The sequence below is a fragment of the Mesoplodon mirus genome, assembly GCF_964341445.2.
Source record: "Mesoplodon mirus genome assembly, chromosome: 7".
NCBI lineage: Eukaryota > Metazoa > Chordata > Mammalia > Artiodactyla > Ziphiidae > Mesoplodon > Mesoplodon mirus.
This window is the reverse complement of record NC_138983.1, coordinates 108,321,537-108,345,461: the sequence shown is the minus strand read 5'-3', so window position 1 is coordinate 108,345,461 and position 23,925 is coordinate 108,321,537. Positions and strand designations below refer to the sequence as shown.

Genomic DNA, 23,925 nt, shown 5'->3' with positions numbered 1-23,925 from the left:
ATTTTTCTTGTTTAATGCTTAATGTGGTAAATTGTATAAATTGATTTTCTCATGCTAAATTAACTTGGTTTCCTATGTGAAACCCAAATTGGTCGTGTAGTATCATTTTTAGATTCTATTGTTTTATATTTGCAAATATTTTGTTTAGAATTTTTACATCTGTGCTCATGAGAGGGCTTGGTTTGTATTTTTACTTCTCATACTCTCTTTGTCAGCTTCAGTTAGGTTGTTTTCCTTCTTTTCTATACTGTAAAACAACTGTGTAAGATTGGAATCATTTATTCTTTGTTTGGTAGAACTTTTAAGTAAAAGTATCTGGGCCTGGAGTTTGAGTGTGGTGGGAGGGGTGAAGGTTTTTAACAATTAATATAATAATTAGTTGACTATTTGGATTTTCCAATTTTTCTTGAGTCAGTTTGGGAAATTATGTTTTATCTCTCCTTTTCATTTAAGCATACAACTTTGTTGACATTCAATTATTCCTCATATTCTTACTATGTTTTCAATTTGTCTGCAAAATTTGTGCTTATGTTTTCATTTTTTCTCTTAAATTTTTTTATGTCTTCTCTCATGTTCTTGATCACTAGGGATGTGCCAATTTTCTTAGACTGTTGAAAGGACCAATATTTGGTCAACCCTTAAATTATGTTTGATATTTGTTTGCAGTTTAATTAATTTTTTGCTTTTATTAATTCCTTGTTACTTTCTGTAAGTTTAGTTTCATGTTCTTTTCCTAAATTCTTAAGATAGTCACTTAACTCTTTCATTTTCAGCTTTCTCCTTTTCTAATATAAGACTTTAAGATATAAATTTTCCTCTAAGTTCTGAAATACAAGGAATATATGTTAAATTCACCTACTGCGATTCACCTATTTTTTCTTATAAATTGGTTAATTTTTATTTTGCATATTTTGAAGCAGTTATAAGAGATGTACAGGCTTTAAATTGTTTGCTTGATCAATTTAAGCTTTTTTTATATAATGACCATCTTTATTTTTCTTCTTTTATAGTCTATTTTTATGATATGGATGGAGTTAAGTTTTTGGAGGGGTTAGTATTTAATTGATAAATTTTTTCCTACTCTTTAACTTCCAGCTTTCCTATTTCCTTATGCTTTAAGCATATCTCTTGTAAACATATGATTAACAGATTTTTATTTTAGTTCAATATTTCTAGTCATTCCTGATGTTTGAGTGTATTTTACTAATTTATTTCATACTTCCTATTTGTCCCTCATTTGCCATATGTGTGTGTGTGTGTGTGTGTGTGTATATATATATATTCATTCTCCTCTGTTCATCGATTAGTTAATATTTTCATTATATTTATTTCCTCAACTAGTTTGGAAACAGCACACTTAATTTCAATCCTCTTATTCATTGTACTAAAAATTTAGACACACTTAAACTTAGCAAATTCTAAAATTAATAAATATATTTACCTGTTTCCAAATAATTCAAGCATCTTGGAACACTTTAACTCCAAATACCCTCTCATGTTATGTTTTTTGAGTTTTTGATTTTTTTCTTATTTTTTAACATTAAAAAATATTATTTTTTTATGGCAATATAAAACAAAAATTGCCTACATATGGGTACTTTCATTACCTTTAATTCTTTGTTGTACCTTAAGCGTCCGGGTTCACTTCATGTTGCGGTCGACCTTAACTACATTCTTACACTGAATTCTTCAGGCTGCCCAGGTCTTATATCTTAGGGTTTCTTACTGGTAATTACAAAATCTCAGTGAAAGACCACCTCCCTCCATTCAGAACTCAGACACAAGACATGATTTTCCTTGTGATTTTTCCGAGTGGGTTGATTAATATTAAAGTCAGTTTTACTCTGCATGGGTAGCCACTTGTGAGCCAGTCTTATAGGGGGCATGCTGTGGGCTTTGTCTTCCCCCTTGTCCCAGCAACACATAAAAACTAAGGTCAGTAAATGCCCTTGAGATAAAAGCCAGTTTTGGCACATGAGTCCAGGGTAAGCTCAGGTCCTGGCCTTCGCATTTCCTCCTGACAGTCTTGTCAGCTCAGTGATAAAATCAAGATATTTAAATAATATTTATTTACATATTTTATATTTGTCATCATTTTATCTTTTTTCTTTTGGGAAGATTAGTGTAATATTTCGGACATATTTTTTTCTGTTATAGAAAACTTAAATTTAGTTTAAAAAACTGTATAATAAAAGTAAGTATTCCCAAATAGATGTGAGCTTAGTCTTTTAAAAACTACCCTTTGGCTACTAAATTAAGCATAGACTCAATTTGTCTTTCCAAGTTCTCATCAATTTGTCCTTAGCTATTCAATCTTTCCTGCTTATTTACATTTTTACACATAATCTATTCCTTGGCCAAATAATAGTATTTACTTTTCACAAAAGTGTGCTGGATTCATGATTTTTTTTTTTTTGCAAATTCTAAACTCTTTGTAAAATACATTCTACCTCTATGTGTCAAATCCTATTTCAGGACTATTTCAAATGGCAGTTCATCCAAGTTTTCCCTCGTCTTCCATACAGATTTAATTTTCTCCTTTTCTTAAATCACAAAAGTTTTTTTTACACCAAGAAATGGTTTGGCTCCAATGAGAATTGGACTTTCTTTCTGACTCTGTAACTTGCTATGTGTGTGGCCTTAGGCAATCTCTCTCTGTGACTCAATCACCTTATTTAAAATGAGGTTGATTTATGTCCCTTACAATGGCACCTTATTTTGAGGATTGATATTAAGTACTGTCTAGATAAAAGAACTAATTCTCAATAAAAGGTATTTATTTTTATTGTTGTCTTAATTATCCTGTTAATATTACCTAAATAGTATCTATTAAGGATCCTGTGTTAATAATCCTACGTTATTATTACCTTAAATATCCTGTTTTATAATTATCTATGAGTTAGTTTTATTGCCCTTTAAACAGGTGCCACCTTGAGGGTTGAGATTCTGTCTTACTTGTTTTGGTATGAACCGGCATAGTGTCTTACATTCAGTATATGTTGAATAAAGTTTTGTTTTCACTGAAATAAATTGAATTAAACAGAACAGTGTCTCGGCAATTTGGCATTAGGGAAAGAAGTGGAGCTCCTATTTACAACTGAAAAGAGAGAAAAACAAAAATAAATTGGTACCCTGAAACCTCTAGATACAACTAAAAACATAGTGCTCATCTTATATTTTTCTACCTATCATCTATTTATCTATCTATCAATCTATTTATCTATCTATCTAACCTTATCTGATAAATAACTCTTGTTATTTGAACAAAGAGAAGCAAACATGCTAATGATTACATGTGTGTATGTTATCTTTTACAGAAATGATCTGCAGGTTGTTTTTCATTGTTGTCAAGGTTATTGTGTCTATGCCCTAATTAGTAAGCAGCCCACTAATTCCCATTATGAGTCAACCATAGTTAAATTAGTTGCTGATTTATGCAAAAACTGAACAGAAGTGACTCTGTAACTCTCAGAGGAAGCTAAAAATGTCCGTGATAAAATACTTTTTTTCTAAACATCCCCAGAATCGTTTCTTTTCACTATTTTATATTCACTGAAGAGTCACTTGGTGAGATAGTAGGATCAGTCAGTAGTATGTACTTAGATGCTTGAATTCCCAAGTATTTTAGATGTTGTTTGTATTAAGGACAAATTAAGCTGAACGCTGTAGTCTGGGGGGCTTTTGGAAAAGAAAAGCCTTTAAGCAATTAATGATTTGTTCAAGTTGTGCCTATGTGGAGAGCATAACTAAGCAACTTGTACAGCAATTTATAGTAACTGGGGTAAATGAACCATACTTAGAAGTAGAATTTATGAACTATTTGTTAAACTAGTAATTAGCTAGAGATGTAAAGCCACAAACTGGAGGTGTTCATAGCACAACAGAGCCAGAATTATTTTGTTGTCATTTGCAGCATAAATTAACTGACTTCTTCAGTGTTACCTCCTCTTGGGAACTGAGGCATGTTTTGTTATATTTAACACATTTTTAAAAAGTGGAAATGAAACAAACTGATGGTGAGATCATGAAAAAATGCGTGAAGACCTTTGAAGAGGAACATTTAGATTTTCCATGACCTTAAATTTGGGAAATGTTAGGAACAAATAATTTGAAGCTTTCTTACATGCATGTTTTGTCTTTAAATGAATGTCATTAATTTGAATATTCATGTCATTATTATATTATCTAAACATACTTTTGAAAATGGAATCATCTGAAAATGTGAGAATTCTTTTGATCTTCCATTCCCATTCAACTATTTGACGTAGTGTGAGCACGTTGTTACTCAATAAGTTTGAATAATTTGGGGTGATTCATTGTCTGAGGAAGACCAAGTTTAGAAACATTGGGTATCCCTCAAAATAAGGGAGATCTATAATGGGAAAAATATTCGAGCACAGCCCAGAAGCATCACAATAATGGTATCTTTAGAATTATTTTTTCTATACCACTTGATCAATTGATCAATGTGCCACTGAAACTAAAGAACAAATAATATTTCTTATAACTGGATTGTCAATCAATACCTATGTGGTCTAGTTTATCATAAGGTAAGATGGAGAAAGAAAAAATAAAAGCAAGGTGAAATTTTGACCACTGTGTCTCTTGGTTTTTAGTTTGGCTCCATGGCTTTTGTTGGAAGGAAAATTAGATTAAAAGTTAGTTATTTATTTGGAGGATTTTCTGAATATTTGTCAGTGTGTGTGTGTGTGTGTGTGTGAAAACTGCCTATGACGTTGTTCATGCAGCTTTTGAGTATAGACAGGGAAGGTGAATCAGAATTATCAGAAACATCATGGACACTAAGAAGGTATTCAATCACTATTCTCCATGTAGATTGTCACTGCTAGACAATCTGACTATTAAAGATTGTCAGAGAATCATTGACTAGCATCAGACTGATTTTTAAAGCTCAGCTTTATGATGGATGACCTTGAACAAGTCATTTAATCTCTTTAAGTTTCAAAATTGATATATTAGAGATGACAATATCTAAATCAGAGGGTTGTGAATTGGCACATGTTGGGAACTAAATTAAAAGTTAGAAGTTGAGTTACATCATTTATCTAACTTCCTACTAAATACAGCTTCTTGATTATTGTATCTGCTTGAGCATTTCCAATGGTAAGAAAGCATAAGAAGAGAGTTCTGTCTTTTGAGTTAGGGTTTCAAGTGTTATTGAGGTTGACCAGCATGCTACAAGGAAGGGGAGGAGAGAGAAGGGAAAAGTTTGTGTAAAGTTTACAAGGAGAGAAAATGAATAACCTGCTTTGGGGAATTATGAGAGTTCAGAGTAATTAAATATAAAATACTTTGGAGGGTGGAAGGCGGTTAGTGGAATACTCCCTTTTGATTTCTTATACTGATTTATTTGTAGTTTCAGGGACCTAGGTTTTAATATTTAATAGCCCTTGAGCATTTCTTAATTGAGCCCATTTTTACTTAAAGGCATGATTCTTCCTAGAGGCCAAAAATTTGTTCATATACATTGGTTAATTTCCAATGCTCCTATGGTTTTGCATTTTTTCCTCTTTAGTGTTTTGCTAACATTTTAAAGAGAAGTTTAATTAGGCAGAACCTTCTGCAGTTAGCTTTTGAAACCAGGAAGTCAGCATCCTAACCCCTCCATAATGAATGTAAGGCCATTTCCTCCTCATCCCCTTAAGCTTGGTGGGCCTCTGGAACAGCAATTCACAGTCCCTGATAAACATAGTAGATAAAACATTGTAGATTGCAAGCAGTTCACACATATTAAAACTTATGAAATCAACTATCAACCTTCTCTTCCCTTAGATAAATGTTATTTTATTTTATTTCCTTTGAAAGCATAGATTTTAATTAATAAAGGAAGTCAACTGATATATTCTTGATATATGAATGCTCATTTCCTCTCATACATTCCTTAGACCCTGAAAAAAGCAAGATACCTAGGGTCTATATTGTTTTATGTTCTTAATATGTAAAAGACATTGTCGCAGAGGAAACAACGAAACAGCTTGTTCATTAGCAGACACAGCATGTAGATGGAAATAAAGGGACAGAAACAAGACCTTAATTATACCCATGAATTCCTCTTTTTCCTTAGGAAATGAAAGAAGACCCTGTTTTCCCCTCAGTAACAGTGTCCTTCAGGACTTGTGCTAAGAATATATTTTTCCATATGTCTGTGAGTCAGTATGTGAGCCTGATCATTGTTGCCTAATAAACACAACATGAATTCCCACTAGAAGTCAACTAATGGGCACTCCAAGTGCGATTTTCTCTGCGTGTTAAATGAGTAAGTTGGAAACTTCGCCGTTCTGAAGCTCCTTTGGTGAAGAGGGGGTTATTACAAGGGATTTTGGACAAGTCTTTCCTTAGATTATAGACCCATAAAAGAAAAATTACGCTATAATACTGCCCCTCCATAGGATATTTTTGTATATTTTGGGATGCAGGGTTTCTTCAGCACCCATCTGAATTTATAGTCTATTATCTCTGTAAGTGGTACCCACCACTGCTGTCTAGAAATAAAAATTGGTACTTATTCCAATAATTGTCAATAATTTTTAAAACATGTATGGCATATTCTATGCATTGCAATAACAGTTTATATATGTGCAGATGAAAAGGAAACAAAACAAATCGTGCCTTTACCAAAAGCTATGTATTCTTCATTTCAGCCAAAATTGTCTTTGTCCACAAAAAGTACAGGAAATGAACAAGGAATAATGCAAGCTTAATATTTGTGCACTGCTGGAGTGCCTCTGGGTGATTATATTTTAACAAAAGTTAATGGCCAAGTAACGGAAATAATGAGCTGAAGTGAAAATCTAATATGAGGTTGATGAGCAGAACATTCTGAATGAAAGTATGCTAGAGGAGAAAATCCCCATGGACTGTTTCATGTCTTAGTACTCCTGGAGCAAATTCCTTTTAGTATGAAAATGGACATGATTGATAAAGGAACTTAAGTGGATATGTGCTGGTGATCTTTAAAAGAAATGGGGCAAAACCAAGAGATTTCTTAAAAGAAAAAAATAAATATAGTTTTAAAATCTTTTTCTCTATTTCCGTTAACTCCCCATGTATATTTATCTATATGTATATTCACATGGCCTAAAATACTGATCATGGAACAAGCAACTATTCCACCTGCTAGTTTAGAAATTATCTCAATGATACTGAACTAGGAGTAGGTAAGATTGGTGAGAATGGCCACACCAGGAATAGATGCCAAGAAGTGGAGGTTTGGGGTGTGATGGACAAAGAATGTCAATTTAGGGACTCAGATTAACAAATTTGTCACATGGAAGGTCCAAAAGACTCCTTTAATGCCAGATAATAACTTAGTTCAGGTATGTTTCCCTTAATTGGTAGAGAAAGGATAGGAAAGTGTTAAAGTTTTTCAGAACTATTGATAACAAAAAATTGAGACCTCTATGCAAAGATTCAAAGGCTCAAATGATACCATCATCATCACCGACACCACCACTGTCAACTTCAGCAGCAACAACTTCATCACCATGGTAACATTCATTGAGCACTTACTAAATGCCATACGCCAGCCAATGTATTTTACACACAAAATTTCATTTATTTTTCAGAACCCAACAAGGTTACTCTTTTAGATTCCAATTTTATAAGTAAGAAAACTAAGTAACTTGTTGAAAACTCATAGTCTTCCTGTTTTACACACTGGGTTCTGTTACCCACAATGTTAAAGTGCTCTGTAAATCATAAATGTTACAGACTTATGAGTAATCATCATCATTATTAATAATAATATGATTTAATGTTTGAACAGCAGTTCATACTGATCATTTTCTGATATAAACAACTCATTCTGTAATATAAACAAAAAAATGACTAAAAGCAAATCTCAAACTCTAATATAATCAATTTTCTTACATACTTTAGATGTATCATTTAGGGCCAAATGAATGAAATATTTTGTAACGTATAATCAGACAACTTATTTGTTAATCATATTTCTTCTAAAATTCATGTTGTGTTCTAGTTATTCCTTACTAAATTTTAAACTTTAGAATAATGGTTTCTGTATTTCTTTAGTGAAACAGATAAATTCAAAAAAGTCTGCACTTTGAAGTATCCCTCCCAAAACAAACAAAATGAAACTGAATTTGGGAACATTCCATGAAAATGTGGCAGAAAAGGTAAGCTAATAAATTGTTTGACACTGTATTGATAAAACAAATGACTGACTATTAACCTCCAGTTGTTATAACATTGCATTTACAGTTTAGAGTTAAATTGAAATTAATGCTAGATTTAAATTCACCTTTTTGAGTTTCTGACATGTTTTCAGATGATTAGGTAACATTTTTTTCTGCAATTAGAAAGCTTTTATTACATTTTTATGCTATTGCTCTGGACACAATTTTATGCTTTGGGATATGTTTCTCACACTTAAATGTTCTTCTTATGATATATTATTACTTTAAAACCTTTTACCCAATGTAATACTAGTCTTTATTTGCCCATGTAGGAAAATGCCATTTGCTGTTTCAATCTTTAATTTGGAAAGACTCCAAATAACTGTGAAGATTATGAATGAAGGGCAAAGCTATTCATTTAACATTTTTTTCCCAGTTGTATGTTGCATGAGTGGGGGACATACTTGATGAAGATAACATGAATGGTGAATATACTTATATTACAACAAAATAAACTATGATTTGAATCTGTAGCCCCATGTGAAATACATATGACCCAAAGTTTTCAAAGCCTTAACAGTTTTCTAACATCTCCCTTTACACTTAAGCTTATATTTACAATTCTTACAAATGGTTGAGGTGCTTTGTAACAGAGACAAACGATCTAAAATATATGTAAGAAAATAAGCTGTCATGTGTAACTGAGATGCTATTTTAAATAATGTATAATACATATAATTAAAATCTTAAGTTTCAAGTTTCCATTCATATTTTTAGAATGTACAGTTGTCCAAATATCTATGCATGTCTTCTTATACTACTTTGTGGAATTCTTTCTATTGTTAATTAAATCTTAGCCTCTTATTTTAATATTTGAACATTTTTTTATACCCAACTAGATTGTATTTTTTATGAAACCTGAAGTCTCAGTGTGGTAGTAAATTGTACACAACTAAAAATTATATTTTGCAAGTTGTCCTGTCAATTTTTAAGAATAAAAATGCCCTTTTGGGACTTCCCTGGTGGCCCAGTTGTTAAGACTCTGTGCTTCCACTGCATGGGGCATGGGTTGAATCCTTGGTCAGGGAACTAAGATCTTGCATGTCGTGCAGATGTGGCCAAAAAATATATAAAAATGCACTCTTACCTTTGATCTTTGTTATTAAATTAAACCAGTTTACCAACCTATTATGATATAAACATATCAGGGTAACACAATGCTAAGTAATTGTGTCCAAATCTTCCTTTTACTTAAATAAAAACACCTTCCAGCCTTTTTCCTAAATAGCACTTTGACCAGAAATATTTAGATCTGGAAAAATTGATTGATCTGAGTTTGAAGCCATTGTATTTGTCTCACTAACCCAAGGGGTTAGCAGTGAATAGAAAAGTGAGCAAGAAAAATGGAAAATTCACAAACTATACTTTTTAATTTCTGGCAAATAAAAAGGTTATTATGCTCATATCTGTTGTAATAGAAAATCCATAATCCCGTTCCTCTCTCAGTACTTTTGCTTTGACAAAAGAGATGCTACATTTTTAAACTCAATGTGATGTCTATGAATAGTTGATGAGGAACATTATATGGTGAACTGAAATAAATAAGACAAGGCTCACATGCCATCCACAAACATAAAACAAAGTAATGCATTTCAAATGGAATGGCTTGTACTAATATGGCATATATATTTTGATGATATGAAAAATTTTAATACATTCAGAAAAAATGATAACCAAGCAATGTAAATATGTTCTTACTGGTATTTGATGAATTAATTTTCTTCTGCTTTAATGAATGATTTGTGTCAGTTTTTTTTCATATTTCTGAGCAATAATCCAAAAAACTTCAATTCGACCATATATAATTCAACAAAATGCAATTCAACGAAATGCAACGCTGATCTCACAGTGTGTGATTTGCTGCCCAACACTACCCCCACTAAGAAAGAGAAAATATTTTCAAAACAAAATGTCCATTATGACCCATGTCAATTCTAGGTTATCACCTTTTCCAGGCAGTGTAGGTTCTTGGGCCTTGATGGAATCCAATCATTCATAAATTATTTCATCAGAGACAAGCAATTTAAAACAATGTTTCTCAGAATTGAATGGGAAAAATATATATGTTTTCTAAAGAAATTTTTCAAGTATTTCAAAATATTCCAAAATTACTTAAAGAATAGCTTAAAGGGACCCCTAATGCTGGCTTAAATTATTTTAGCTATATGTTTACAGACAGCCAAACATAAAACAAAACATAAACTCCTTATCTTTATAGATCAAATGAAAAACAAAACTGTAAAACAACATACACAATATTATTTTAACAGAATGGAGGATAATATTATGCCAAAGTTAAAACACCACATGATAATGATTGGTAAAGCATGGGACTTTCAAATTTCCCATATATAGACTGTCATGCAACTATTTGATTCTCTCATCACTTTTCCCCATTTGTATTCCTGTGGTATCCTTTGGCTTTACATACCAAAGACAAACCTTTATACGTTAAATAGTTTTCTGAACATTTCTCATTTGCCTGTGGCAATTGAAATAATTCTATAGTATTTTGCATCAGTGTGATTGAAAACAAAAATGCAAACTTCGGCACAAATTTCACTTGGAAGTATTCTGTCATAAAGTGATGATCCAGAAGATCCATGGTATATTTATATTATTTTAAATATTAACATGGAAATGAAAACCCGATCTCTAAAAATTATCATAGATAACTTGTGGATCCTCAAATCTGCAGATGCAAATGAAAGCCAAAAATTACTAACTTAATGAAAGTGCTTGCTTTCTTCATAACCTGGTGGAATTCCCAACGGGTGCTGAAACACCACTGAAGCAAAGAAGTCTGGCTATATTGAGGTATAACATTTTTCTTTATAACTTTATAACTTGATTTTTTTAATCATTATGTAGACAAAACCATAGTTCAGTCATTTCATGACATATATCTTACAATTATGGCAAGACATATACTTTGTTTGTATCATCTGCATTCAAAAAGTCTGATATTAAGTTTGAATTATGAAATAGACTTCTAACCTTTTATTCTCTCTAACTGCTTTTTCTCCCTTCTTCCAAGTGATGGTTGGTTTTGGAGAGCCTTGGGGTTTGCACTCTATGATGACTTCTTGGCCTTTAGTAATAGTTATTGTTTTCTTCAGTTGATTCAGTGTAAAAGAGGGAGCTGAAGCTGTGAAAAAGTAAAAGGTTAGTTCTACCACAAGCAATGACAATAACCTCTAATGGATGATTCACCAAGATTTGGCAACTTTATCTTTGGAATGCATTTCTAATAAAATCATAGGATATCTACACATGTAAAAGGCACTAACTTGAAATTTAATTTATTATTATTTAGTAGCTATCTTATTGGCTTTTCTTTCCATCAGCAGGTGATAGTTCCATACAATTGTGGGGCCCAGAGACAAAGGCTGTTTCAAAGAATGAGATGCTTTAATTATGATTATCAACTTTAATTGTGAAAGACTAATGAGCACTTTGGACAAAAGGTGAAGGGGCTGGACACAGAAGTCTATATTTTGTCTTCCTTTGGAAAAATGGAGGTTATCTGCATAGAAGGCAATCCTGTGTAGCCCATTTCCTATCTATGAGTCTCAATGCATATTTTATTTTAATAGTATACAAAATTAAATGTAGTTTTGAAAGAAATATATTTTTAAGAAATTGAATTATTTAAATTTCAATTAAAATTTTATTTCATTGTTTGCAATTATTCATCTAGGCCTGATCATTTTAAGACAGTTTTGATTAAACTTCCCAGGAAATTCCAGTAGGTAGCTGTGGTTGAGAATGCTGGACTAAAACAACACATGACAGGGAGACAAAAACAAACAAACAAAAAAGTCACCTTTGAATCTAAAAGAGAAACTGGAAATATGTATACAAGTTTACTGTATCTGAGACATTTATTTATGCCAATATGACAATTTTATGAATATTTCATAAGTTTTTTATGTCCATCACATATCAGTATAATGCATGGCACACAACAGTAAAAGATGCAACACACACAAAAAAGGTACAAATTGAGATGGATAAAGAAGTTGAAAGAAAAGTTAAGGAATTTATAGGAAGATTGCAGGTGATATTTTTGGTTGCCTACTGGGAATATACCTTATTAAACATAATTTTGAAAATATGTCTAGTGAATGAGAAAGGGACACATTTGAGAGTGTTTCTGGATAAAATATTAACTAGGTGAAAGCTGAATCAGCTTTTTAATTCAGAAATGTTGGAGTATGAGCTGACAGGAAAGTACATTAATATTTGATTGGTTAGTATGTACGACATTGAAACGTGGACTCCTATATCTATTTTGGATGGATTTGTGATAATGTGAAGAAATTTCAAATGTAAACCTTCATTATTCAATTTGATTTATGGTTTTGATTTATCACACAGCTGATATGTGAATGGTGCATTTTCAGATTCCAGAGATCTTGGGTGTTTCTGTTAATGTTGTGCTTTGGGTCAGTGGAAAGTACAAAGCACACTTAGGTTCCTGTTCACGTTTGGGAGATGGTGCATTAAGATCATCTATGTCTCTCTCTTTGTATTATAATCATCCCAGAACAAAAGCTTAGAAAATCATGAGAGTGGGAAAAAGTAAAATCCATTCCAGAAACTGAACCATGCTCAATCTGGGTAGCTTATTCCCCTGGACTGAATTTTTCTTGTAGTAAAGAGTGAAGTAGTGTTAATGTTGTGGTTATATTCTCAAGAGTGTAACACTAGGAGCTTGCTGTCCTGGCTTCAGAAGGGCTTTCATCAACCTGGAAGGGTGACAATGGTTGATGACCCTTCAAGAGAGGGCGATTTACTTAGGAGTCCCACCTTGCAGGAGCCACATACCTACTGGTAGGTAGGAGCTGCTTGGGAGAATATTAAGCACTGCTGTGTTGAAAACATACATTCTGATTCCCTACCCTTAAAGCATTCTTCCTTGAAAGTTAACATACTTTTCTTATATGATTTTTTTAATGCTGTAGAAAAGACATATTGCATAAACCTCTTAGGATTAAAACTAAAATTAGAGAAAATCTTATAGAAAGTTATGGGACAAACTGTACACCATGTATACTTGTCTCCTCAAGCTTAAAAAAAATACATATAAGCAAGACATAGTATTTCTTTTCAAACCATAAAATAGGTTTTTACGATCACATCATAAACCTTCAGTACAGTAAGAATTAGAGCATGAAAAGCAGCAACATTTTTTCCTCTTTATTTACTTAGAAATTGCATACCTAGAATCTTCAGCTCAGCACTCCCATAAATGGCTCCATATTTATTTTCAGCCAAACACTGATACATTCCAGCATCTGATTGATTCACATTGTGGATCATCAATACTCCATTAAACATCTCAATCCTACTCTGTAATGGAATAAAAAAATAGATACAGAAAGTGAACAAATCATAGAGATTTTACAGTTATGCTCTCCTAGATCAAGACAAAAAGCCTCTGATTAATGCAATTGAACATTATTTGACAACTTAAGAACACAAATCTTCTGTTCATTATTCTAATATAATATTTTTATGTAAAATACAACTATTTCTCAGTCAGAAATGAAATTATAACTATATTTTCCTGTAGTTATACTTATGAGTTTTACTTTTGGTTATGTTTTTAAAATAAGCTGCTTTTGTTTGGTATGCTAGTTAAGCTTATGAAATAAAATCAGCTGATACTGCTTTTATTTGAATTCATTTTACAGAGGAGAAACAGGAGTTCAAATGGTAGAAGGATCGAGACTGTATATACATGGGATCAAGGTTAAATATAGACCAGGTCATCACAAGATTTCTTTACTATATTAATCCGGTCAGAAATTTGCCTTTTCTCTCACTTCCCAACACAGTAACACACACACACACACACAAAAACTGCCCTGCAACTGGATTCTGTACAGAATTGTTGGTCAGAAAATGTAAACTGATCAGATGAAACAATACAGGAGACAGAGGATTGAGCATGAGCAAACTGAGGTAAACTGAGTCCAAGAACACATTTGAAAAGCAAAATTTAAATTTAAAATGCCGTTAAACAACCAGGTGTCTTATCTACTTAATGTCAAACAAATCATTATTTTAATTTTAGTGAGCAGTGCTTTGATTATCTATCAACGAAGATGCCAAGAAATTTGACATCATTTTAAAAATTAACCCATTCACTTAACAGACTATTATCTGCCAGTGGAATTCACTTTACTTGGGTGTGGGAGTTGAAAATACAACTAGCACAGATCCCATCTCAACGTTTACCTGATATCCCAGAGAATTAGAGAGAGACAGGCAATGAACAAGTATCTCAGGATTCCCACTCTCTCCCCCTCAGTTTTCCTTAACAGCTCTATTGTTCTTTGTATTTGTGTCTGTCTTTCTGCGTAACTGTGTTCTGTTTTGGACTAACTGGTTTTAGAATAAGGGAATATTGGAGGTGGATGGGACTGTGGGGATGATCTGATTCAATCTCTTCATTTTACAAAAGAGCAAATCAAAGTCCAAACAGGCAAATGTCCGATGAGATCCTTTGGTAATGGCAGGACCTGGGCAGAAGCTGTGTTTGGAATTTCAAACTTTCTCTCTCTTTTGTCTATAAATAGTGAACTATTCCCCTTTTGCCCTCCTTCCTGGAAAGGGCACAACAAGGGAAAGAGTTGAAATTATAACAATTATTCTTATTTTAAATAGTAATAGATTTATTATCAAATTCACTAGGTATTAAGTTGTTTTGAGGACACGGGGAGGAGGAAGTTTAAGCTGCAACGAAGTGAAAGAGTGGCATGGACATATATACACTACCAAATGTAAAACAGATAGCTAGTGGGAAGCAGCCGCATAGCACAGGGAGATCAGCTCCGTGCTTTTTGACCACCTAGAGGGGTGGGATAGGGAGGGTGGGAGGTAGACACAAGAAGGAGGAGATATGGGGATATATGTAAATGTATAGCTGATTCACTTTGTTATACAGCAGAAACTAACACACCATTGTAAAGCAATTATACTCCAATAAAGATGTTAAAAAATAAAAAGTAAAATAAAAGCATGTAATAGATTTACTAAAAATAAAATTGTCAGTATGTAGTAGGATGTTGTGAAGAACGTGCCCAGGACACAGAAGACTAGGATTCTCTTCCAATCTCATCTCTTACTAGATATATGATCTTGGGCAAGTCACTTTACTTCTTGGAGATAACTCCATTATCTGCAAAGTGACAGCAATAAACTAGATGAGGTCTAAAAGTCTGCTGGAAATGGCAATACATCTATGATCATCATTGATATATTTGAATGAATTTATAGGATAGAATAAAATTTAAAGAAGTGATATATTACTCAAAAAAGGAATGAGGCAATTAAAATAAAAAGAAAATATTGTTTATATATGTTATTTTTCTTATTCCAAATATAAGGGATACTTAAGAAATGGCTTTCAATAAGACTAAAGGAAGATAGCTTGTCCTTTGTGAAATCCTTCTAAAATTACACTGGAACAGGCTAAGATTACCAACAGTACCTGAAGCAAGAGGGGTACTCCATTCTTCAGCCAACGGTATGTGGGTCTGGGCTTTCCAGTAGCCTTACATTCCCATCGGAGAGGGCTCCCACTGTCTAACTGAGTATCATTCAGTTTTGCTACCCAGTGTGGGTATGCTGTAAGAGTTTAAGCATTAAATAAGGGTGATATCATTTCTCAAATACTTCACCAAGCTCAAGATTCATATGGAATATTCACAAATTCTTATGCATTAACTATTGGTGTTTGGAAGAAACACAGCATTACATTACACACAGCACTCTATTTCCTGTGTAAAAAAATATAGCAGTTATAATGTTCTGATAATCTAAGTGAAGCAAATCTTGTTGTTTTACCCACTTTGTAGTAAGTGGCTAGACTCTCCCCATGGAGAGCACTGGAACTTGTTTAGTAAGAAGGCTTAGAGGTATCATTTCTTCCAAATACTAAAGCAGCTTTAGCATGGATTGAAGTAATAAAACATGTGAGTTTATTGAATAACTGCTCTGCTTTTTTTCTTTTCTGATAGAACCTGAATAGCTTTGGAAAAAATAATTTGAAAATTAAAATTTAATTTGCTATAAAATTGTTCTATATTTATTAGCATTCTAGTGCATTATAAATATATACATTAAAATATAAGCTTTCAAAATTACAACAGAGAAAAATTTCTTTATCAGAAAGATAACATTGCAATTGTATGAAATCTGTAAGATATGGTTAAAGTGTCTTTCCTCCATTGTCAAATATTTTTTTAAGTTTGTACCTCTTAATCTCCCTCATCTAGTTCTTTCATTCCTCCACCCCTCTCCCCTCTGGCAACCACCTGTTTGTTCTCTGTACCTATGACTCTGTTTCTGTTTTATGTCTGTTCATTTATTTTGTTTTTGGATTACACATATAAGTGAAATCATATGCTACTTGTCTTTCTATGATGTATTTCCCTTAGCATAATACCCTCTAGGTCTACCCTTGTTGTTGCAGATGGCAAGATTTCATTCTTTTTTTTTAGGCTGAGTATTAGTCCATTATATATATATATATATATATATATATATATATATATATATATATAATCTCACATCATTTTTATCCATTAATCTATAAATGAGTGCTTAGATTGCTTCCATATCTTGGCTATTGTAAATAATGCTGCAATAAACATAGGGGTGCATATTTATTTTCCAATTATTGTTTTCATTTCTTTGAATAAATACCCAGGAGTAGAATTGTTGAATCATGCGGTAGTTTTATTTTTAAATTTTTTGAGGAACCTCCATACCGTTTTCCACAGTGGATACACCAATTTATATTCCCACCAACAGTGCATGAGGGTTCCCTTTTCTCCACATCTTTACCAACAATTATTTGTTGTTTTTTGATAATAGCCACTCTGACAGGTCTGAGGTGATGCTCACTGTTGGTTTGATTTGCATTTCCCCGATGACTAGAGATGTTGAACATCTTTTCATGTGCCTGTTGGCTATATGCACATCTTCTTTGAAAAAATGTCTATTCAGGTCCTCTGCCCATTTTTTATCTGGGTTGTTTGTTTTTTTGATGTTGAGTTGTATGAGTTTTTTGCATATTTTGGTTTATAACTCCTTATCAGCTGTATCATTTGCAAATATCCTACTCAGTTGGCAGCCTTTTTGATAGTTTCCTTTACTGTGCAAAGGCATTTTAGTTTGATATAGTTTTTTTTTTTTTTTGGTACACAGGCCTCTCACTGTTGTGGCCTCTCCTGTTGCGGAGCACAGGTTCCGGAAACGCAGGCTCAGCGGCCATGGCTCACGGGCCTAGCCACTCGGCGGCATGTGGGATCTTCCCGGAACAGGGCACAAACCCCTGTCCCCTGCATTGGCAGGCAGACTCTCAACCACTGCACCACCAGGGAAGCCCGATTTAGTTCCATTTTTAAAATTGCTTTTGTTTCCCTTGCCTGAAGAGACTGATCCAAAAAAATATTGCTAAGACTTATGTCAAATATCATACTGTCTCTGTTTTCTTCTAGGAGTTTTATGGTTTCAGGTCTTACATTTACGTCTTTAATTAATTTTGATTTTATTTTTGTGTAAGGGGTGAGAAAATAGTCCAGTTGGACTCTTTCTCATGTGGCTGTCCAATTTTTCCAACACCCTTTATTGAAGAGGATTTTTTTTCCTCATTTTATATTCTTGATTCCTTTGTCATAGATTAATTGACCATGTACATGTGGGTTCACTTCTGGGATCTCTATTCTTTTCCATTGATCTAGGTGTGTGTTTCTGTGCCAGTACTGTACTGTTTTGATTACTGGAGCTTTGTAGTATAGTTTGAAATCAAGGATTGTGATACTGCCAGCTTGGTTCTTCTTTCTCAAGATTGATTTTGCTGTTTGGGGTCTTTTGTGTTTTCATACAAATTTTAGAATTATTTGTTCTAGTTCTGTAAAAAAATGCCTTTGATATTTTGATAGGAGTTTCATTGAATCTGTAGATTGCCTTGGGTAATATGTTCATTTTAACAATATTAATTCTTTCAAACTTTGAGCATGTTATACTTTTCCATTTGTTTGTGTTGTGTTCAATTTCTTTCATCAGTGTCTTATAATGTTCCAAGTATAGGTTTTTACATCCTTAGTTAGATTTATTCCTAGGTATTTGGCTCTTTTTGATGTGATGATAAATGGGATTATTTTCATAATTTTTCTTTCTGAGAGTTTGCAGTTAGTTTTTATTTAGAAATGCAACAGATTTCCGTATATTAATTTTGTATCTTGCAATTTTATTGAATTCATTGATAAGTTGTAACAGTTTTGGAGTGGTGTCTTTAGGATTTTATCTATAAAGTATCCTGTCTTTTGCAAAGTTTTACTTCTTTTCCAATTTGGATTTCTTTTACTTCTTTTTATTTTCTGATTGCTGTGGCTAGGACTTCCAACACTATTTTGAATAAAAATGCCAAGAGTAGGCATCGTTGTCCTGTTCCCGATCTGACAGAAAATACTTTTAGCTTTCCACAATGAGTATGGTGTTAGTTGTGGGATTGTCATATGTAACCTTTATCATGTTGAGGTATGTTCCCTCTATACCCACTTTGTTGAGTTTTCATCATAAATTTATGCTGAGTTTTCTCAAAAGCTTTTTCTATTGAGATGATCATTTGAGTTGTATTGTTCAATTTGTTAAGGTGGTATATCATATTGATTGATTTGTGGATGTTGAACCATCCTTGCATCCCTGGGGTAAGTCCCAGTGGATCATAGTGTATGATCCTTTTAATGTATTGTTGAGTTCAATTTGTTAATTTTTTGTTGACAATATGTAAACCTATGTTCATCAATGATATTAGCCTAAAATTGTGTGTGTGTTTGTGATATCTTTGTCTGGTTTTGGTATCAGGGTGATATTGGCCTTGAAGAATGAATGCAGAAGCATTTCTTTCTCTGCAAATTTTTGGAATAGTTTGAGAAGTATAGATGTTAACTCTTCTTTAAATTTTTGATAGACTTCACATGTGAGGCCATCTGGTACTGGACTTTTGTTTTCTGGAAGCTTTCTTTCTTTTTTTTTTTAATTGTTGATTCAGTTCATTACTGGAAATTTGTCTGTTCATATTTTCTATTTCTTCCTGATTCATTCTTGGGAGATTGTACATTTCCAGAAATTTATCTGTTTCTTCTACATTGTCCATTTTACTGGAATATAATTGTTTGTAGTAATCTCTTATGATACTTTGTATTACTGTGGTGTTGGCTGTAACTTCTCTTTCATTTCTGATTTAATTTATATGGGCTCCCTTTTTTCTTGATGAGTCTAGCTAAAGGTTTATCAACTTTGCTTATCTTTTCAAAATACCAGCTCTTAGTTTCATTGATTTTTTAAAATTGTTTTATAGCCTCTATTTAATTTATTTCTGCCTCATTTGCTATCTGGCCCTACCTTATACAGTGGCTGCTGGCCTGCTGGAGTGAGTGCCTGGGTTCCAGCATGGCTGGCTTCATGGCCTGGTGACACAGGGCTGACACTGACCCACTGGTTGGTAGCTGGTTATGTGGCCCTGGGGTGTCCTGGGACTGGGGCCAGCCTACTGATGGTAGGTGCTGGGTCCTGACCCAGCTGGCTGCCAGACCACTGGTGGGTGGTATAGCCCTTAAGGTACAAATTCTCTGGAATGCTTTCCTGAATCATCCCAGTAGAATGAAGTGGACCCTGTGCTTCCATAGTCCTTTGCACATGCTTTCATCACAACAGATAACATGCTCTGCCTTATGTGGGGTTTGCTTTTCATCTGGTCTAGTGGACCAAGAGCTCCTTCAAATCTCTATTACTAGCATGTAGTGCAGTAATAGCCACTAAATAAACATTAGTTGAATTAATGAGTGAATTAACAAAATGTGCATGGCATAGTCAAGTTGGTTGGAGTGCTGAATTTCTAAAGGAGTTGTTACAAATAAGAAAAGGAAAACTAGTTGAATTCAGATATTAATATTTCAAAATACTTTTTAAAGTCCCTATGAAGAACATTAAGTTTTTTAGAAGAACTGATCTTGAGATACAGTGACAGTTATAGCTGCTGACAGATTCAGTTGAATATGAAATTTGTTTAATTTCATATTGGAAACATCTGTATTTGCTTGTATCAGTGCTCTGCATTATAGTTTTCTTCTGTTTTTTAGTGTCTTCATCTGAGAAATAAGGATATTATCACTTACCCTTTATGTATAATGTATATTATAAAAGCAAATATGAAAAGCAGTAAATATGAAAAGTACAATTTGTGATTCATAGAAGTAAAAATGATATTGTACATATTTTTGAAGTAGATTTTCCCAATTTTACACATAACTTGTTATCTCTGAAATTTTTGGACAATATAAACACTTGTAGGCTGTGAAGTTTATTTATTATACAGATGCATGCATTTAGAGTAGGGGCAGCAAATTTTGTCTGTAAGGATGAGATAGCAAATATTTGAGGCTTTGCAAGTCAGCTGATCTCAGTCTCAATTACTTAATTCTGCCTTATGAGTGCAAAAGCTGACCTAGGCAATATGTAAACAAAGGGGTGAGGCTGTGTTCCAATAAATTTTTACTTACAAGGAAAAATGACAAGTAGGATTTGGTTCATGGGCATTAATTGTGACTTCTGATTCAGGCCACAGGAAAGAATAAGTTAATAAATGTTACAAGATTTGTAACTTAGAGGATGGCTTTGGTACTGGGAATGTATCTAATTATTAAGGTTATCAATTCTTTATGTTGTACAAAGAACCTTATAATTCCCCATTCATTTTTAATTTAAAGCATTTCTGTGTGCAGGTAATTTTATCTGATGCTTTGCCATGTAAAAGAAACATGATTATAAATTATTACTCATTTTTTTAATGTAGCTAACAAGCAATATTTAGTTCAAATTAGTTTGTATTTTCAGTTTGACTCTTGGGACTAGAACATCCATTTTTGCTGAAAACACTTACTGTATACTTGTAATTGTCCACGAAAGGAATTTTTTCCACGTGAGTTTTCAGCTCGGCACTCATATATGCCTGCATCGTCCAGCTGCACATTGGGTATTTCCAGTACTGCCTGAGATTTACGCAGACGTGCTTTACCAGGAATATAACCATTAACCTTCATCCATGTGATAGTTGGAACTGGGCTACAATAGGGAAGGAAAATACTATTAACACACTTTCCACTATTAATAACATAGATTCTGTTATCTGGTAATTTAAGCACTTAATAGGCTGAGTGTGATAAAGTGTCATCACAATTAAGGACCATGTGCTGGTTGATATACTTCACTTTCCATGTGGATCGTCTGGTAAGTAGTTAGATTACAAGGAGGATAGTTTCCTTTTCTTTCATATTTCAGGAAAGCAATTCAGAGACTCTATGATATATATATATATATATATATATATATATATATATATATATATATATTCATATATATATTATACTTTATTTTTTAACTTTGTAAATTTGTTTAAATGGCAAAAGTAACTTGGATAAATTACAAAATAATATATGCTTATTATAAAAGTTGAACAAAAGTGTCAGGAAAAGTGAATTAAGAACTTTTTTGCTCCCACCCCTTCAAGTGTCTTCTTTCTGCAAAAAGAAATACAGTTAGCAAGTAATTTCCCACCTTGTCATGGTGATGCATATATAAACACATATGATGAGATATTTTATTAATAAAATATCAAATCCAAGACCAACTCCTGACTTATTCCAGCTAATAGCTGCATATTATTTCCTTGTATAGATGTATCAGAATTTAATCAACCATCCCCTCTTGTTAGACATTCAGCATAGTCCCAATCTTTTTCCTTTTTTTTTTTGCTACTAAGAAATAATATTTCTATAAGCAACCTTGTACATATATCATATACCATTGCTTTTCATTTTCTACAGCATTCACAAAAGTGGAATTGATAGATCAAAGGGCATGCACATTTTTCATTTTAATAAGTACTGCCAGATAGTTTTCCATAAATATAGTAGGAGTTTCCACACCTATAATTAATATATGAGACTGTTTTCCCATATCTTTGCCACCACATTATGTGATCAGTCTGTTTAATTTTTGTCAACATTGAAAGGTTAAAAGTGGCATTCTGTTAAAATTTCTCTGGACTCTAAGAAAGTTGAACATCTTTGATAATTATATTGACTATTTGAATCTGCTTTTTTGTAAATTGTTTGCTTATGTTATTTTTCAATTATTTCTTTCACTTTTCTATTTGCCTGTTTGCATTGTTTAATTTCTTAGAGTTCTTTGTGTATTAGGACTATTATGACTTTGTTTCTCAGAAAAATTTTTTCTCAGTGTATTGATAGTTTATGATGGTATCTATGATAAAATTTTATAAATATTTTTTGGGAGAAACAAACATTTTGGAGTTTCCTTCATGACTTCTGAATTTTTGTTTGCTTGTAAAATTATCTGTAAACCCAAGTTTATGTCCATATTTCCTTCAGGGTTTCTGGTAGCATTTTTTAAAAATTATTTTTAAGCAGTTGGATCTTTAATCCATCTGGATTATATTCATGTTTTTGATGTGAAATAGGAAGTGTAACTAATTATTTTAGCACCCTTAAAACTCCTTTTCCGACAATTTTTGGAATGTTGCCTTTGTTATATAATTGGGTCTCACATGCTTAAGTCTGTTTTGGGCTTCACAGTTCTGTTCCACTGGTTTATTTATTACTATCTACATTTAATGTACTTTATGCTCTGGACCCAGTCTGCTTTTTCAGTTCGATTTCTCACTACTTCCTTCCATATCTCCTGACCCAGAAACACAACTTTGTGTGTTCCCAGTAGTATCTGTTAAAATGCTACTAATTATTTGAGACCCATTCTAAATGCCTCCCCTTCAGTAAAGTCTTTCCTTATTTGTGCAGTCGGCTGGGTTTTTTTTTTTTCTTTTAAACATCAAAGTGCTTTGTGTATACTGCTTGGATGTTTTGTAACATTTTACGATGGATTATAATTGCTAAATGTAGGATATTTTCCACTAATTTTCCTGACTGGAGCAATAGCAATATTCACTATTATAAACAATGCTATGATAAACACCCTGTTTATTTTTTAAAACTTTTCTTATTTGTTTCTTAGGAATAAAACATAGAATTGAAACTGCTGTGCTAGAGTTGACAATTTTTGCTTCAATATCCAGGAAAACTGAACCTTGCATTTTCAAATAACACTTACATTGGCCTGATATATCATTCTTTTAATGTGTACAAGAATGGATTTGATACATTTTTAAATTTAAGATTTTTGCATCTATATTCAAAGGTGAGATTGTTTGTACTCATTTGGTTTGTTGGTTTGCATGTGTGCATATTTGTTAGTGAGTTAATGGTTGCTTTGTTTACAAGCTAGCATTGACAGATTTGGTATCATAGTGATGGGTGAAAGCTTGGTAAACATGCCAGAACATTCCTATCTCCTGTTCTGATAGCTTAAGTAGTAGAGAAATTATATGTTCCTTAGAACACTGATAGGACTCACAAAAACTCACCTCACCTGCCACCATCAGTAGAGTTAGTTTTTTTAAAGTGTTTTCAATTTCTTCCATGTTTTCTTTAATTATTTGTATATAAATTTTTGCTTGTGTCAACTTTGGCAATTCATGCTTCCCTAGAAAATCAAGTATTTCATCCATAATTTCAATGTTTTAGTAGTGAGTTATATAAATACCACTTGTTTA

The 23,925-nt window shown here is 32.8% G+C and overlaps 1 protein-coding gene across 3 annotated transcripts in view; it reads right to left on the bottom strand.

Annotated features, from left to right (window-relative positions):
* Positions 1–23,925, bottom strand: part of CNTN5 (contactin 5) — a gene marked incomplete at both ends in the record, with an annotated part of 851,694 nt that overhangs the window by 304,802 nt on the left and 522,967 nt on the right. For all 3 annotated transcript variants that reach the window (XM_082627404.1, XM_082627405.1, XM_082627406.1), the window contains 4 exons: positions 11,214–11,364; positions 13,442–13,571; positions 15,718–15,854; positions 21,178–21,359. In XM_082627404.1, coding sequence (XP_082483530.1) covers positions 11,214–11,364; positions 13,442–13,571; positions 15,718–15,854; positions 21,178–21,359 — 600 coding nt within the window. The remainder of the gene's footprint in view (positions 1–11,213; positions 11,365–13,441; positions 13,572–15,717; positions 15,855–21,177; positions 21,360–23,925) is intronic.